This window comes from Microcaecilia unicolor, chromosome 12 (assembly GCF_901765095.1).
Source record: "Microcaecilia unicolor chromosome 12, aMicUni1.1, whole genome shotgun sequence".
In the NCBI taxonomy this organism is placed as follows: Eukaryota; Metazoa; Chordata; class Amphibia; order Gymnophiona; family Siphonopidae; genus Microcaecilia; species Microcaecilia unicolor.
This window is the reverse complement of record NC_044042.1, coordinates 67,566,838-67,584,550: the sequence shown is the minus strand read 5'-3', so window position 1 is coordinate 67,584,550 and position 17,713 is coordinate 67,566,838. Positions and strand designations below refer to the sequence as shown.

The 17,713-nt window shown below is 44.6% G+C and overlaps 1 protein-coding gene across 1 annotated transcript in view; it reads right to left on the bottom strand.

Moving 5' to 3' along the window:
• The window catches only part of MLLT6 (MLLT6, PHD finger containing), a 360,336-nt gene that overhangs the window by 149,043 nt on the left and 193,580 nt on the right, over positions 1-17,713 (bottom strand). The window contains 2 exon segments of the mRNA XM_030220707.1: positions 6,638-7,198; positions 10,392-10,563. Coding sequence (XP_030076567.1) covers positions 6,638-7,198; positions 10,392-10,563 — 733 coding nt within the window.

Sequence of the window (17,713 nt, the reverse complement as noted above, 5' to 3'; positions counted from 1 at the left end):
ATAAGCAGTCACATGTTGAGTAGCACATACTAAAAACTATCTCATACTCATGCTGTATTATCATATTGTACCAGCAAAGTGCTGCATAAGAAGTATGATGTTAAGGACATCACCACAGAAGGCTTCAAGAAATATGAGTAGTCAGTACTTCCCTTCTGTCTCACAGCTGCTACACAGAGCAGGGTGGGGAGGACATTAAACAGAGGAGTAGCTAGGTGGGTCGCCAGGGAAACGGTTGCTCCCCCAAACAGACTTCTGATGGCGCCTTTAAAATACGCGCCAGCGCCGTTGGCAGTCCACTCTCCGCTCCCCCCGCACCCTCAACCTGGTTTTGCTACTGGTATTAGACCAGCACTCACCAATCTTCTATGGCCATGACAAATTTGCATAGCTGCACAACAATGACATCCTATGGAGTGCCTGCCCAGGTCATAACCCCAAATGTGGACTCACAGTTTGAGAAGTTCTGCCCAGGGGCGGGGCGGTGGGGGCGGTCCGCCCCGGGTGCACGCAGCTGGAGGGTGCAGAGAGCAGCCGTGCGCCTGTCGGCTCCGCTGGTTCCCTGCTCCCTTTGCCCCAGAACAGGTTACTTCCTGTTCCGGGGCAGAGGGAGCAGGGAGCCAGTGGAGCCGACAGGTGCGCTGATCTCTGCACCCTCCAGAAGCCAAGAATGCACCGGGGGGGGGGCTTGATGCGCCGGGGAGGGGGTGTCATCACGCTGCACCCTGGGGGGGATGGACACCGCTGCACCCGGGGGGGGGGGGGGGGGGGGTGCGCAGTGGCGATCCGCCCCGGGTGGCAGCCAACCTAAGATCACCACTGTCTGCACTAGACACAACCAGAAATGTGAATGAGAAACATAAAGGAAGTAATTTTGAATAGCTCATCTAGCTGCAAAATCTGCCACTACATTTTACCTATGGACATTATTGAAGCTGCCTACAATAACTGCAGACATTGTACCTTTTTTCTTATATAGCACCTAAATTATAGGCATGTATATTTGCTGTTATGCTAGCATTCTATAAAGCAGAGTTTTATTATTATTATTCTTATTACATTTGTATCCTGCGCTTTCCCACACATAGCAGGTTCAATGCGGCTTACATAGTAAATAGAATTACAAGTTTTGAATGAGAATATTACAAATTGTAGTAAACATAGTAATAGTGGGGTTTTAAGGATATGTAAATTAAGCATGGAGAGGTAAACAGAGATGTGCAAAAGGAAAGGAGATTGGGAGAGGTAAGGAGTAGGAAGAATGGAGAAGACAAGACTGGGGGATGAGCATAAGGAGATTGGGAGACATGGTCTAAGGTATAATAATCGTCAGGACAGGAATCATGTGGGTGGGCTTAAAAAGTTCTTAACTCAGTCCTCAGACACACCAAGCTAGTCAGGTTTTCAGTATATTCACAATGAATATGCATGACATAAATCTGCACAATACCTGCTTTATTGTTATTGATAGATACCAAGACGGCATTCAACAGTCAAATGGGTTTACATAACTAAATGCTGACAGATAAAGACCAGCATGGTTAAACAGAGAAATTAAAGAGGCTATTGGAGCCAAACGAAATTCCTTCAAAAAATGAAAAAAGGATCCAAATAAGGAAGATAACCATTGGCAAATTAGATGCAAAGCACTGGTAAAGAAGGCTAAAAGAGAATATATATATTAGAAGCAGAAAGCCTGTGTGGGAATCTGTGGGACTGTTGGATCATCAAGGAGTAAAATGGCCATTCAGGGAGGCCAAGGTAATAGCAGAGAGACTAAATGAATTATTTGCTTCCGGTTTTACCGAAGAAAATGTAAGAGATCATCTACCTGTACCAGAAATGGTTTTCAAGGGTGATGATACGGAAGAAAAGAAAGATATTTCAGTGAACCTGGGATATGTACTGAACCAAATCAACAAATTCAAGAGTAGTAAATCACCTGGACCGGATGGTACATACCCTTGAGTTCTGAAAGAACTCAAACATGAAATTGCCGATCTGCTGTTAGTGATCTGTAACCTGTCTTTAAAATCATCCGTAGTACCTGAATATAATACCTCTGTATTATATCTCCCTTGTCCCTCCTTTCCTCTGGAGTATACATATTCAAGTCTTTTCTCCTATGTCTTTTGGTGCTAACTCTGTACTATTTTTGTCGCCTTCCTCTAAACTGCTTCAAGTCTTTTTAAGTCCATAGTGAGATATGGCCTCCAGCACTGAACACAATACTCCAAGTGGGGCCTCACCACTGACCTATACAGCAGCGTTAAAAACCTCCTTTTCTTCTGCTGGGTATACCTCTCTATGCAGCCTAGCATCCTTCTGACTTTGGCCAGTGCCTTGTCACATTGTTTCACCACCTTGAGATCCTCAGACACTATCACCCCAAGGTACTTTTCCTGATTTCTTTTTATCTGCCTCTTGCCCCTATCTCATACCTCTCCTTGGGATTTTTATACAAGTGCATCACTTTGCACTTTCGCATTAAATGTTAACAGCAAGACCTTAGACCACTTTTCTAATTCTTGTAGGCCATTTTTCACATTGTCCACTCCCTTTGGGGTGTCGATTCTGTTACAAACCCTTATGTCATCTGCCAAAAGGCCAGCCCCATTACTGACCTCCGATGCACTCCCTTACTTTTTTGAATGGGATTTGTACAGAATTTCTTAAATTGGGTTAAAGCATTATGTAGGAATATTGTGGGCTGGGTAAAAGTCAATGGGGAGTATTCAAAGACTTTTCCACTAAGGAGGGGAATGAGGCAGGGATTCTCCACCTGCACGAGCTTCTTCCAAGTTATGAATCCCTACAGCTTCCCTTCCATATAGTATGCTAAAGCAAACGGATACTGCCAGTGGTATTTGACTCCCTTTTCTCAAAGATATATAGTAAACAACTGCAATTCTGATCTTCGTTTTAAGGTTGTCCAGGCCAAGTCTTGGTATATCTCTATTGGAAATGTTTCCCATTGTAAGTGGGCAGATTTACGCGCTCTTGCCAAAATCGGTCCTATTTAAAGCCCTGCCTCCAGTCCTTCCATGCTTCGGCTTCTATTCAGTTTCCTGAGTAGTTGCAGTGCTTCTGGTTTTGCTACTATTTGCTGCCTGGTATTGACCCCTGCCTGATTCTGGACTTGCTACTGTTTGCTGCCTGGTATTGATCTTTGCCTGTTCCTGGATCTGCTACTGCTTGCTGCCTGGCACAGACCACTATTTGCTCCTGGTCCTGCTTTTGCCCATTGCTTGGCCGTGCCCCGTGGACTTTGTTCTGGACTCAGTTTTCTCTGCTGTTTGCTTCCCGCACCTGGGGGCTCAACCCCTGGGGAACAGAGGGGGGCACAGGGGGAACTCGGGGTTGGCCGACAGCCCGGTGAGGAATCCTCCTCCATCGGGCACAAGGGCTCACATCTCCACTGGGCGAGCCTGACAGTTTCTGTGTTATGATTTGGGTGAAAGCCAGTCTGATAGGGATGGGAGTACATGGGTACAGGTGACAAAATCTAACTGTGTATAAACTACTGATCCCACTAGCTTGGCGGTAAAGGGGAGATTGGCGATAGTTATCATTGGGAACGGTCCTTTAGTTTAGGTCATACAAGCGCCATTTTCCAATCCTGAGGCATATAACCATCTGACAGGAAGGAAACAATTGTCGAGAGAAGAAACAGTATCAAAGCGGTGGCATAGTTCTTGACAAGCCGTGAAGAAATAGGATCTAACACAGAGTAGTGGTGGGGTTGAGAGTTTGAAGAGCCATAGTCAGGCCAGATTAAGAAGGTAGAGTAAATGCAGGAAAAATATCTAATTGTATGCCAGATCATTGAGGAATATGAGCACAGGAGGAGGAAGGACTAGAAATCAGAACCTGATGCAGAACCAGAACCTTACCCTCAAAACAGTATGCAAGGGCCTGGGCTGAAGGAGCAGAGGTATTAGGCAACTTAGAACCTGGGACAGAAGTCAAGGTGTTAAGTACACAGTACAAGGTGGCCACATTAGGCAACAAATGAACCTGTCTGGTGTAATAATTTTGTTTAGCTGTGAACAATGCCTTCTTATAAGATACTGCAAATGCTCGATAAGCTTTCTACGCAGTGGGCGAATGAAAGCGCTACCAGTGGCACTCTGCTTGACAAAATTGACAGCGAGATTGAAAAAGGGAAAAGGTGAACTAGGGTTCCCTACCTGCTACAAAGACTGGCATTGGTCGAGATACAGCCGGCGCTAGGTGATCAAATGCAGTGTGATGAAAATCATTCCAAATAGTGTGTCTATTCTCCAATGGGAGACTAGAAAAAGAGGTCAGATCAAGGCCGGAGGATGTAAGAAGAGAAGAGGCAGTAATGTGACTACGATCTCTCGTCACATAGGAGGAGGCACTGTGGGTCGGCAGTGAGACAACAGGGGAAGAATGAAAATGCATCAAGAGTGCTCAGTCCATGGAAGAGGGAAAGCGCAAGAGTCAATTTGGAGACCCATGTGCATTGCACCAGAAAGCACTAAGTATGACCACCAATATGAGTTGGCTCCTGAACACATTGTTCCAAACCAAGTTTATCGAGTAAGCTAAGAAAGTCTCGAGGCACTGAAGAGGTAGGATCATCGATGAAGATTAAGGACACCTAAGATGATCATATGAGAAGCACTGAAACAGTGTTCTAACAGAGTTGCATGCAACATCTGCTGTGAGGCTACAATAATTGTAGGAGGATGATATAGTATATACAGATCTAATGGGGGAAGACAGCATATGTGAAAAGACAAAGATTCCAGGACAGGGTGACAATTAGATTCAAAGTCAAGTGAAAATGAGCAGAGTAAATAACCATAATTCCCTCTACCCCCGTCAGGAAGTACGATTACTCATGTAATTCAAAAACACAGGTGGAGTGGCACAGTTAAGATAGGCAATATTGGCAGCAGTCAGTGAGGTTTCAACCATGCAAAGAATTGATAAGTTGTGAGCAAGGATAACAACATGCACTAGGTGAGGCTTCTCTCTTATCGAGTGAGGATTTAGGAGGCCAACGTGATAGGTTTCGGATGGAGGAGTGTTGGTTCTTGATGCAAATGAGAGCAGACGTAAAAGGAAGAGATTTCTGTGTAAAGTAAGGCCAACATGACTGTGCTAGGCTAAAAGCCTATGCCCCCAGACTACCGGAATGGGATAAGTGAAACACATGAGAAGGAAAACAAAAATAGCGGATATGCTCAAACGAATTGAGAAGGACCATAATGTATCCAAAGTATAGTCAAAGCAATAAAATGGGTGCGCACAAAGGAGGGCACAAAGGAAAATTGCTCCTTCAGTGCGCATGCACATAGCTTGCGCCACTAAGGGCAAAAATTTTAAAGGAACTAACTGCTGATGTCACTTCCAGGAGGCGGGACAATCAAGCTGAGGCTGCCATGTTTGCGGCAGCTTTACCGGAAGAAGACTCTGAGCAGTACCGGAGAGTGACGCTAACGTCACTTCCGGGAGACGGGACAATCAAGCTGAGGCTGCTGCGTTCCTGTGGTTTCTCAAGCCAATTACCTTGTATGATGTTATTAGCTCATCAGACATTGCCGATAACAAAACACTATAAAAGGGCAGCTGCCATGGCAAGAGAGACATAGCTTATCATCAACTCATCTGAACTGAACAACTTATCACCATGGATTCATCAGAACACTTCAGAGCACTGCTTGTAACAGACACCTTCTCCAGTCGCCTTTCAGAAGGAAGAGAATTGTCTTACCTATGCAGCTTGTATAATTCAAGAACTGTAATCACTTTCCTACCAGGGTACAAACAGGAGGGGTTTTGTCACAGGGGGAGTATGTTTGTTTCCAAAGGAAACCTGAATAGTGTTCCTTTCCAAGCATATAAAGAGCTATTGTTTTCTCTTCATCTCTGTTACATTCTAAACATTTGTACATAACTTTTAAATTCTAATTATTTCTGTCAATAGGTGTTTTTTTATATTGAATTTTTGTAAATACATTTGTTTCCTAATACTATTCTTTTTGTAAATAGATTTTTTGTTATTCCTATCAGTTATGTGTTTGTAGTCTAGTACTATAAGCATATCTTAGAAGAAGCGTAGTTTTTATCAATATTCCAGAGTGCAAAACCAATACATGTTTCTGTTCTACCACCCTTGGTGGTGAATTACTAGTTTACTCCTATGCACCCATATGTGAAGATATGCATCCTGCTGGTCTTTGAGAACACCAGCTACAGGTAAGTTTGCTTTATTGAATTCTAGTGTAATCAGCTCACCTAAATTTTAGGTGCTTGCACTTATACCAGCCATAGACCTGGTTAAAGTGCAACCAAAAAGTGGTAGCCCTTCCTATTTTCCACCCCTACTCCATAACTCCCCCCCCCCCCATTTTTTTGCAAATACATGCTTTATAAATTAAGAGGGTATTAGCAGAATAGTGCATGTGCAAGTGCTGGTATTCTAAACATTTACATACCTAAAACATGTAAATGTGGGCACCTAGGTTGAAGAATTGCCCTTTTAATGTCTTCCTACCCAATGCCATCTCAAAGCCTCACATTTTGACAGAGAGATAAAAGCAAATAAATCAAACAGCAATAATATAATTTTTGGTGTTATTTAGCACCATTGAAAATTACATACCAGAAGTCATCAGTGAAGACTCTAGGCTCAGGCTGGGCAGGGTCCCTGTGTTTGTGAAGGATCGGGAGGAGCTACTGATGCTAGAACTGATGATAGAGCCTCCTGAGAATGGCGAGGATGCTGTTACTGTAGCACCCATCATCTCTGGTGCTGAAATTTCTTTGTTTTTACTGCCTTTTGGTCTCCCAGGACCATGTTTACTCTTCTTACTACCTTTGTGTTTTTTCTCCTTCAGTATCTCTGCACCCTCCTCAATGCTGAGGGAAGGCATTCGCTTGTGGCCGCCACCTGAGGAGCTGCTAATTGGGTTAGATGATTTGTATTCCACAGGAGAGCTGTCACGATCCCTCAAGTGGTTTACTGAGGTTGTAGAGAACCGCATTATGGAGCCAAAGTTGGAAAGAGTCACCTTATGTTCAAAGGTCTCACTGTTTGGCCCCTCCTGTGAAGGGGAGGAGTGGGATGAGCACGCTGGCTTCCAAAGCTTTTCTTCCTCCTGCTCCAACTTGGGGAATGTTACAAAGTCCTGAGACAGCGGAGGCAGTGAGCTACAAGTGGTTCCTAAAAAAAGCAGATGGCAAAAATGAATATGCAAAGCATGGCTCATAGAATTCTTCCCAACCCCTCTGTGAGTGTGTGTGTGTGTGTGTGTGTGTGTGGCTTTTACCTGGAAAACAGAAGGAAAGAGGAAGTTTGAATGGAGAGTTGGTTTAGAAAGAATAATAAAAATGAAACCAAGAGTTCTGTTTACTAAGGTGCACTAGCGTTTTTGGCGCACGCAAAAAATTAGAACGCCAACACTAGAGACATCCATATATTCCTAAGGGTGTCTCTAGTATTAGCGCGCACTAATGAAAGCACAGCTTAGTAAACAGGGCCCCAAGTGTGATAATATATCAAGGAAGTTATTTAATTATTATTTACATGTGTAGATTGCATACATATGTAAATGATGATTTCAGGATTCCACTATTTAACACATGCATATGCACTTGGACACAGAGATTTCCAGGGGATATCATTTGGTTGTGCCAAAGATTTCTTTTATTATAGACCATTTAAATGGAATTCCCTTCCTCAATCACTGAAAAGATTATGTTTCAAAGCTGCCTTGAAGACATTATTTGTATTTAAAAGCATTTGAGGATAGCTAATGTATCAACCTATAATGCAAGTAATCCTCTTTTTTTTTTTAAATTTCTTGGAGAATTGGACTTAGTTTCCTTTGTCTAGTCTTTCCTTTTTTTTATTATTTTGTAACTATCTTCTTTCTGGTACTATTTTAAATAAGTATATGTACACTGTGTTGTTGTTTTTTTCTTTTGCAAGGATGTAAGGTAGTATAAAAAGTTCTTGAGTAAACTAAACTACTCTCAATTTATAAGTGTATTTCCCACTTTACAACGGGAATACACAAATATCAGGTAATTCTATAAAGTAGGCACTAACAGTATATCCCAGTTACTTGCAGATAATGCACATACATGCCAAAAGTGCACCTAAGCACTATTCTGTATCTATGCACATCTCTATGATAGCGTGTAGTTTGCAGGTAGGCATACATATGGGTGGAGTGCACACTTACATGAATAATATAAAACACTGTTCTATGCGAATCTCCAGAACCTAGGTGCACGCATTTAAGCCTGATCTGCAACTGACATAAGAGCTAATGCCTAAGTGCATACATGCATATGTACCCAGTTATGCTAGTATTTGGGGCACTGTTATAGAATTACCTCCATAGTTTTAAAGTAGCCAATATTCAGACCGCAGGAGCAGGAGAGAGCCCGGCTAACTCCCGCGGTCGGTGGTCAGCCTGGATATTTAATGCCAAGCCATTTCCGGTGACTGGCATTGAATATCCAGTTTATTTTTGGCCACTTTAAACTTAACCGGCTAAGTTGATATTCAGAGATAGCTGCTTAGGTTTAAGAGAGCCAATGATATTCCAGCTATTTTCGTGGCCCAATGTGGTGAATATTCGGTGATAGCTGGCTGCTAAGAGGGAATATTCAGCGGAAGATAGCCAGCTGTCCCACGTTAAATACTGCCAGATAGGCACTTAAGTGCCATTTAACCACCTGGCCAGCTAAATGGTTTTCAATATTGGACCAGGGGAGGGGGGGGGGGGGCGGGAGAAATGTCTACATCAGCTTCTGCACCCTCTTCAGGGCTTGCATAATTGTTTACGAAATACTTGTTTTGGCCAGGGCCTGAAATAAGTGATCACAGGAGCAATTGTGCTCAGTCCCCTGATACTTTTATTCAATGTGAAAAGCTTCAAAAATTTGCCCATTTAGGACTTTGTTACCTAACTGGCACTAATTATACATATAGGACTAGATTCTATAATCACTCCTAAAAAGCTGGATCTGAAACGAAATACACCTAGGCATATTCTATAAAAGTATGCCTAAATTTAGGTGTATTTTATAGAATAAGCTTAAATTCCTGCACAGTTTACAGAATATGCAAGTGCTCGTCCTTTAGTCGCGAGCAGATAGGCTAAGTAAAACTGGGTGTAAATGCAGACGACTAAATTACGTGCGAACTGGGTGTATTTTATAACAACATGCACAGATTTTAGAAATTCCCACAACCCATACATTCCACGTCCATGGCCATGTCTCTTCTTCACCTATGCAACTTAGAATTTACGTGTATCACATTATAGAATACGCTTAGACAGTTTTGCGCGTAAATTCCAATTAAAGCCCTTTAGTGTCAATAATTGCTTGTTAAGTGGCAATTATTGGTGCTGAATGGCTTGTTAAGTAACTAAGTTGCGTGCACAAATCCAGAATACAACTGGATTTGTGTGTGCAACATAAGTCGTGTTATATAGAATCTGAGGGTAATTTTCTGTAATACTGATCTTTTATGTATAATTGCTGTTCTTTTTTTGTGTGTATATATAACTTTGTAAAAGTACTACTCCATATTTCTAGCATCCTTATAATTTACAAAAGGCTCCACATTTAGCAGAACCTTTTGTATAATACTGAGAGCATACTGGATGTCTCGATTCATACCTCAATGGGCTATGCAAAACAGGGCTTCAAATCATTAGAAGTCAATGCTAACATATTTCACAGCATGGATATTACAGTTTAACTACAAAGTGCCAACCATTAAGAAACCTGTACTATTCAGTCAGTAGGTTTCACAGTAGAATTTATAACAGAAAATTAAATACATATCTGCGTCACTAAGAAGCCCATCAGATTTGTGTTGTGTGTATGTTTGTACGTGTGTGTCTGAGACAGTGACTAGGACAGTAGAGAAGCAGCAGAGGCAGTTTGAAAAGAGCAATTCCCTAACTGCCATGTTCCACTAGATCAAAGTTTCTATACTGCAGAAGCTGTACTGATTTTGCCACAGAAAGAATCAAGTCATTCTTGCAGGGGAGGGACGATATTTCTCTGGAACTTCTAGTCTGATCTGTCCCATTTTCAAGCCCACATTAAATTTGGTTCTATTACATTAAATTTCCAGGCAGACATTCTTAACCCCTTATGTATAATTCCTTTCCAAGATCTGTTGGATTGGAAAAAAAACAACAAATGCTATTTGGATAAAATAGAAGAAGCAGGTACACACCTGCTATGGAAAAAGAAGGAGGTTGATTAGAATAGTCTGTTACCTAGATGAAAATCTAACTAGTACAGAGCAGAAAAGTACTTTTTCCTTGACAAAAACATTGCTGTTTCTGGGAGGAGCAGGCTACTGCTAGGATAGGATAGATTGTTACCTTGCTGGAATGAGCTGCTTGCAGAAGTTGAACTGAAACTAGAGGAACTTTTCCCACTTCCTGTTTTCTTGCCCTTATGGCTGATGCCATGGCTTGAAGACTTCTTCCCTTTCACCTCTGACCTGCTAAGTTCAGAACTGTCTCTGCTGCCCTCATGATAATTAGCAGATATCTGTATGAAAAAAAAAAGAGAAGGTCAGTTTTTTTTTACTTCCATTCAAGAAGGAGCTGAGCCATCATTTGGATGCTATCTATGATTACTATGATTTTTAGTTTTTTCTAACAACTAGAAAAGTTAGCTCCTTTCATACATATAACTAAAGCAGAGTTTCTTTGCCACACAATCTCTTCTGAGTATATCAGCTCAAAGCAGGGAGAAAGTAACAAAGACGGAGAAGACTATTTGACATAAATACAGGAATAGTCATTGGACTTTTATTAGTCCAGTAACCAGTGTGAATACGTTCATTGTGTACACAGCAACCTGTTCACTGCTGAAATGGCAGGAAAGCAGTAACTCAGCAACATAAATTCCCAGATTTGTCCACACAATCTAATTGACCTCTGAATGGTACACAAAAAAAAAAAAAATCAAACTCCTCTGTTTACTTACTTAATACAACAAGAAGTCTACATGTCTGTATTAATAATATGCAATATTCTAAAAGCATCTACATGTGAAAATAATGGCATTTAATATGTAGATTGTGTACATGTGTAAATGGTTATTTACACGTGTACAGGCTCCCAGAAACAGATATTTCACAGGGGTGTGGGTCCATGACATTGCACATGTAATTCCCATTTTACAAGAATATGCAGACATTTTAAAAAAATATCCATGACTGCTTTTATAGCTGCTCTAAAGCATGCACAAGTGCCAGCTTTCTGTTGATTTGGACCTGGAGCCATAGGAGCCAACTTTTCAAAATGATTGGGGTACTGAAATTTTTTATTTTATTTTACAGGTGGTGCATTCTCCCCTCCCTCTCCTCCCCTCCCCTCCTCCCGCCTCCGAGTTCCAGGCCCCCCCGCTCCCTCCCTTCCTTCCAGTTCCTCCGAGTTCCAGGCCCCCTCCCCTCCCTCCCTCCAGTTCCAGGCCCCCTCCCTCGCCTAGTTCCAGGCCCGCCCCCCCCTCCCTCCCCTCCCTGTTCCAGGCCTCCCTCCCTCCCTCTGAGTTCCAGGCCCCCTCCCTCCCTTCAAGTTCCAGGGTCCCTCCGAGTTCCAGGCCCACCCTCCTCCCTCCCTCCTCCAAGTTCCAGAGCCCCCTCCCTCTGAGATCCAGGGCCGGTCCCCCTCCCTCCGAGTTCCAGGGCCCCCCTCCCTCCGAATTTTAAAAGTCATCTTACCTCGTAGGGGTTACGGCGGCAGCAGCAGTGAAAAGCATGTAGGCTTGGCGCTTCAGCCTTCCCTTCTCTCAGCTCTGGTCCCGCCCTCATTTCCTGTTTCTGCAAGGGCAGAACCAGAGCTGAGAGAAGGGAAGGCTGAAGCGCCAAGCCTGCACGCTTTTCACTGCTGCTGCCGCCATAACCCCGACGAGGTAAGATGACTTTTAAAATTCGGAGGGAGGGGGCCTGGAACTCGAAAGGGAGGGAGGGACTTTTAAAATTCTGAGCTGGCGAAGGGAACTTCCGGTGGGTGAAATATTAGGGGTGCTCGAGCACCCACAGCACCCACGGAGTTGGCGCCTATGCCTCCTACATGCTGATGATAAGCACTAATTGCACTAAGATGAACTATTACAGAGTTGTTTTTCAAGCCAGACTCGGAGAGGTGCAGGAGGTACTCAAGCAGTTTTTGTGTCGGGCAAGAGAAGGGATCTAAGACCTTGCCCTAACACCAGATGGCAAACCATTTAAAAGAGTAACATCTCTTAGTGGAGTCTTTCCTGACACGGGAGATGACATCAGGCAATCCGAAGGAATCGAGTTCTACACTCTCAACATCCAAGCCGTGAGGGCCAGAGATTGGAGGTTGGGATACAGAAGTGATCCCTCATTCTGCGAGATGAGGGTCAGAAAACAGTTCAGTCTCCATAGATTTTCCAAAGACAACTCCAGAAGAAGCAGGAACCATATCTGTCATAGCCAATAAGGAGTGATTAGTATCGTGGTTCCTTGGTCTTGCCAGAGTTTCAGCAAGGTCTTCCCTATGAGAGGTATAGGAGGATACACATACAGAAGTCTTCTTCCCCAATCTAGGGGAAAGGCATCTGATGCTGTTTCTAGAATAAGCAGCATAAAATGTATTGTACTGTTTTGGGACCTTGCCAGATACTTGTAACCTGGACTGGCCACGGTCTTTCCCAGTATGGCAATACTTATGTGCTTATTCAAAAAAAGAGCTCTACGTCTCGGGGCTGCACTGCATCTATGTGTGTAGGTACCAATCTTACAAGATTGATTGATTTTCATCATTTCTATTCTGGTTAAACCAAAGCGGATTACATTAAAAAACACATATAATAAAATGACAAAACAATGAGCCCATCTATGCCTAATGTAAAGACAAAATCACTTATTTCATACAAAGAAAACGTATACAAAGTATTTGTTAAACTGAGAAGTATTAGGATCAGGAAGCTTATTCCATAAGAATGGTTCTGCAAGGTTAATTGCTTTGCATTTTCAGATCTAATCGTCAACATGGTTGATGCATCTTCAAAGCCCTAGAAATATATACTGGAACATTAAGCATACATTTGCTGATAAATCAACAGAGTAAGACTTTAAATTGTACCCTATGTATAGGAGTAATATATACTGATTTAGACTTTCGGGTTTTTTGCCAATGAAGAGTCAGTTCAGCGAGTCTGTTAAAGTTGACAGAAATTCAGTCCGCTGACATACAAAGGCATTTTCCAGCGCCAAGATTTCTCGTCTCTTTAAAATTGTTTAAATATTTTAAATCTGGAAAAGAAATCCAAAGCCGCTTTTTAGAAGATTTGCAGGACCATAGATTGTAGATCATCCTAGAAGGAGTATATAACAATGGTCATACAGTAATATATTGTGCAACCACTGTGGATTTTGATGAAAATTTATATGTGAAGTGGGAGGAGTTCTACCATTTTGAAAGTAAGACATGGTAGGAAGCCACAAAGGGGTGCTAAATGAATAGATTACCATCTAGGGCTGGCCATTTATGGTCAGGTTATGGACACAATATAGAGGGCAAAATGTAACTCTGGTGAGATAGTGGTACCCATATTCTTCAAGGGGGATGGGTGAGTTGGGAAGGATATACAGAGCGCCTGGCCCACAACATGAAAGCCTGGAGTTAGGCAATGGCTACAGTTACACACTGGAACTGGAGATATAGCAATGGACACACATCAAGGTCAGTTGACATGGCTATGGGCAAGAGAGATATTCTATAGCTTCCTTATTGCACACACTGAAGGACTAGTGAATTCCTTTCAGGTGTCAATTTGAGGCCAAGTGCTTGATTGGCAGCTACTATAGACAAGCACTCTACTGTGCCAGCTTACATCCCAGCTTATGTCTTATGTGTTGTTGGTAACTTGAAGAGCAGGGAGATACTGCTCAGCATGTATCTCATTAATAATACTGATAAATGAGTGGCACTACATTGACAGTTCCCTTCTCCCCAATTGTGTACAGGCCAAGGGTGTGGTTGTGTGCACATCTTATCAGGGGTCAGTGCCCTGGACGCATGGTATAGTATGCACCTAATGGCCTGGACCAGTACTGGTCCTCATTTATTTAGATTTTGCTCACACCTTTTTCAGTAGTAGCTCAAAGTGAGTTACATTCAGTTACACTCCATTTGCTGTTATTCCTAACATGAAAGGCACCCACTCTCTAGTACAGATGTAGGTATGGCTGTTATATACCTTCTTCATCTGTCAGCTGCTGTTGGAGCTACTGCAGCAGGTTGCGCTGTGTCCTCCAGGTGACCCTGACCCCTGGTTTTGAGGGCTTCAATGTCCCTCATGATCTTGAAACATCTAGAGCAGAAGCCAGAAGGGAAAATTAGGTTCTTACCTTGGAAAGTTTCTTTCCTTTAGTCACAGCAGATGAATCCATTACAAATGGGTTGTGTCCACCTACCAGCAGGGGGAGATAGAGAACACTGAAAACCATAGTGCCTCCTGGACGGCTAGCTCCATCTGCCTCTCAGTATTTGAAGCTTCCAAAGCAGTGTTACACCGCAAAGTAGAACAACATGAACTTTCCTCACAGCGAACGAAGACCCCAGAACAGGGGTAGTAACTCAAAGGAGGGACAAACTCAACCTCCTGTAGAAGAACAGAAATCCTGAAGACTGTTTTCCAACTTCTCCCAATGAGGGAACATGTCTGCAGGAAAAACTGAACACAAAACAGAGTCAATCAGGGAGGGATCATGGATTCATCTGCTGTGACTAAAGGAAAGAAAATTACAAAGGTAAGAACCTAATTTTCCCTTCCTTGTCATCAGCAGCAGATGAATCCATTATGAATGGGATGTATCAAAGCAATCCCTAGATAGGGCGGGAACAAGCCACACCACGTGCAAGCACTTCTGCTCCAAAAAGCGCGTCCCTCCTGGCAGCCACATCCAGCCTGTAATGACTGGCAAAAGAGAGCTTAGAAGCCCAAGTAGCTGCACTACATATCTCTTGAACAGAGAGTGCTCCCATTTCAGCCCAAGAGGAGGAAATTGCTCTTGTGGAATGTGCCTTAAAGGCGTCAGGCGGAGGCCAGCCAGATAGCAGATATGCAGAAAAAATGGCTTCCTTAAGCCAACGGGCTATAGTGGATTTAGACGCTGGAGACCCTCTGCGAGGACCTGACAACAATATAAAAAGGTGATCAGAGGTTCTGAAAGTATTTGACATTTGCAGATACTGCAACAGAGCCCTGCGCACATCCAGAAGGTGCAACTGCCCAAAAGATTCCGGAAACTCCTCCCTAGTAAAGGAGGGCAGAAAAATAGGCTGGTTTAGGTGACACGCTGAAACCAACTTAGGCAGGAAGGAAGGCACAGTACGTACCGTTACTCCGGACTCCGAAAATTGAAGAAATGGTTCTCGACAGGACAGTGCCTGGAGCTCAGACACCCATCTCGCCGATGTGATGGCCACCAAGAAGACTGCCTTTAAAGTCATATTCTTCTCCGAAGCCCACCGCAGCAGCTCGGTGAACCCTGCAGAGCCTTCAATACCAGCCCCAGGTTCCAAGCCGGACAAGGTGCCCGCACGGGAGGACGGAGCCGAAGCACACCTCTAAGAAATCGTGCAATACCTGAATGCGCAGCTAAAGAGAGGCCAGCGACCTTCCCTTGAAAGCATGCCAATGCTGCCACTTGCACCTGCAGGGAATTATAGGCCAAGCCTTTTTTGTATACCATCCTGCAAAAAGTCAAGAATCGGCGAGACAGAAGCCCGCATGGGTGTGATCGCTTTTGGAACACACCAAGCCTCAAACTGGCGCCAAATCCGGGCATACGCAACGGAAGTGGACCACTTGTGGGCCTGCAAGAGAGTGGAGATGACCTTGTTAGAATAGCCCTTGTCTCTCAATTGCGCCCTCTCAATAGCCATGCCGTAAGACCAAAGCGGCAGGGATTCTCCATGGTTACCGGACCCTGCGTTAACAGGTTTAGTACCAGAGGCAAAGGAAGAGGAGCCTCCACCAGCATCCGCCGGAGGTCCGCATACCAGGGCCGCCTGGCCCAATCCGGGGCAATTAGAATCACCACTCCCTGGTGCAGCCGAATTTGCAGGAGTACTTGCCCTATCAAGGGCCAAGGCGGGAACACATATAGGAGGCCCAGAGGCCAGGGTTGAGCCAAGGCATCCAACCCCGCCTAGCGAGGATCTCTCCGTCTGCTGTAAAAGCATGGGACTTTGGCATTGGTGCTTGATGCCATCAGATCCACTACGGGCATTCCCTATTTGGCACAGAGTTGAAGGAACACTTCATCTGCCAACTCCCACTCCGCTGGGTCGATGTGGTGTCTGCTTAGATAATTGGCTTGCACGTTGCTATGACCTGCAATATGAGCTGCTGACAGGAACTGTAGATGCAGCTCGGCCCAGTGGCAAATCTGAGCGGCCTGCGCGGCCAGTGCTCTGCACTGCGTTCCGCCTTGACGATTTATGTAGGCCACTGCCGTCATATTGTCCGACAGCACTCTGACAGCCAATCCCTCCAAGGTTCATTGAAAGGCCAGCAACGCTTTTAACTCCAAGCGATTGATGGACCACTTCAATTCTTCAAGTGTCCACAGACCCTGGGCATGCCTCTCCTGGCAATGAGCTCCCCAGCCCTTCAGGCTGGCATCGGTTACCACCAGGCACCAGTTGGGGAGCACTAACGCATTCCTCACCGCAGCTTGCTGTCTGAGAGCCACCACTCCATGCTGAGTCGGGTCGCAGGGAGCCAACTGAGTATGCACTGATAATCCTGGGAAATGGGAGACCAACGTTGTAGCAGGGAACACTGCAGCGGTCTCATGTGCACTGTCGCCCAAGGCACCACTTCTAGGGTGGCCGTCATCGACCCCAAGAACTGGCCAATGTCCCAAGCTCGCGGGCAAGGCATCCTCAGGAGCAGACGGACCTGGGTCTGAAGCTTGCACCTCCTTTGCTCGGGTAAAAAAAAAACAACCCCGAGGCCGTGTCGAACCGGACCTTCAAATATTCTAGAGATTGAGAGGGGGTCAGGTGACTTTTGGGTATATTGACGACCCAGCCCAGAGATTGCAGTACTGAGACCACTCTGGCTGTTACATGACGACTCTCTTCTGCAGAGTCCGCTCTGATGAGCCAGTCGTCGAGGTATGGGTGAACCCGGATACCCTCTTGCCTGAGAAAGGCAGCTACTACCACCATTACCTTGGAAAAGGTGCAGGGAGCTGTGGCGAGGCCAAAAGGCAAGGCCTGAAACTGAAAGTGTTTCCCAACACCGCAAACCGGAGAAACCGTTGGTGCAGGGGCCAAATAGGGATGTGCAAGTAAGCTTCTTTCAGGTCCAGAGACGTGAGAAACCCTGGCTGTACTGCCGCAATGACGGAGCACAGGGTTTCCATGTGGAAATGCCATACTTTGAGTGACTCGTTGACTTTCTTCAAGTCGAGAATGGGCTGAAAAGACCCGCCTTTTCGCAGCACCACAGAATAAATGGAGTAACAACCGCAGCCGTGTTCGGCGGGAGGCACGGGGATCACCACTCCCAGGTGCAACAAAGCCTTGCAAGGTCTCCTCTACCGCCGTCTGAACCAACCCCGCGCATTGGGACTCCAAAAACACGTCTCTCACTGGGGCAGTTAATTCCAATCTGTAGCAGTCTTTGATCAGGTCCAAAACCCACTGAT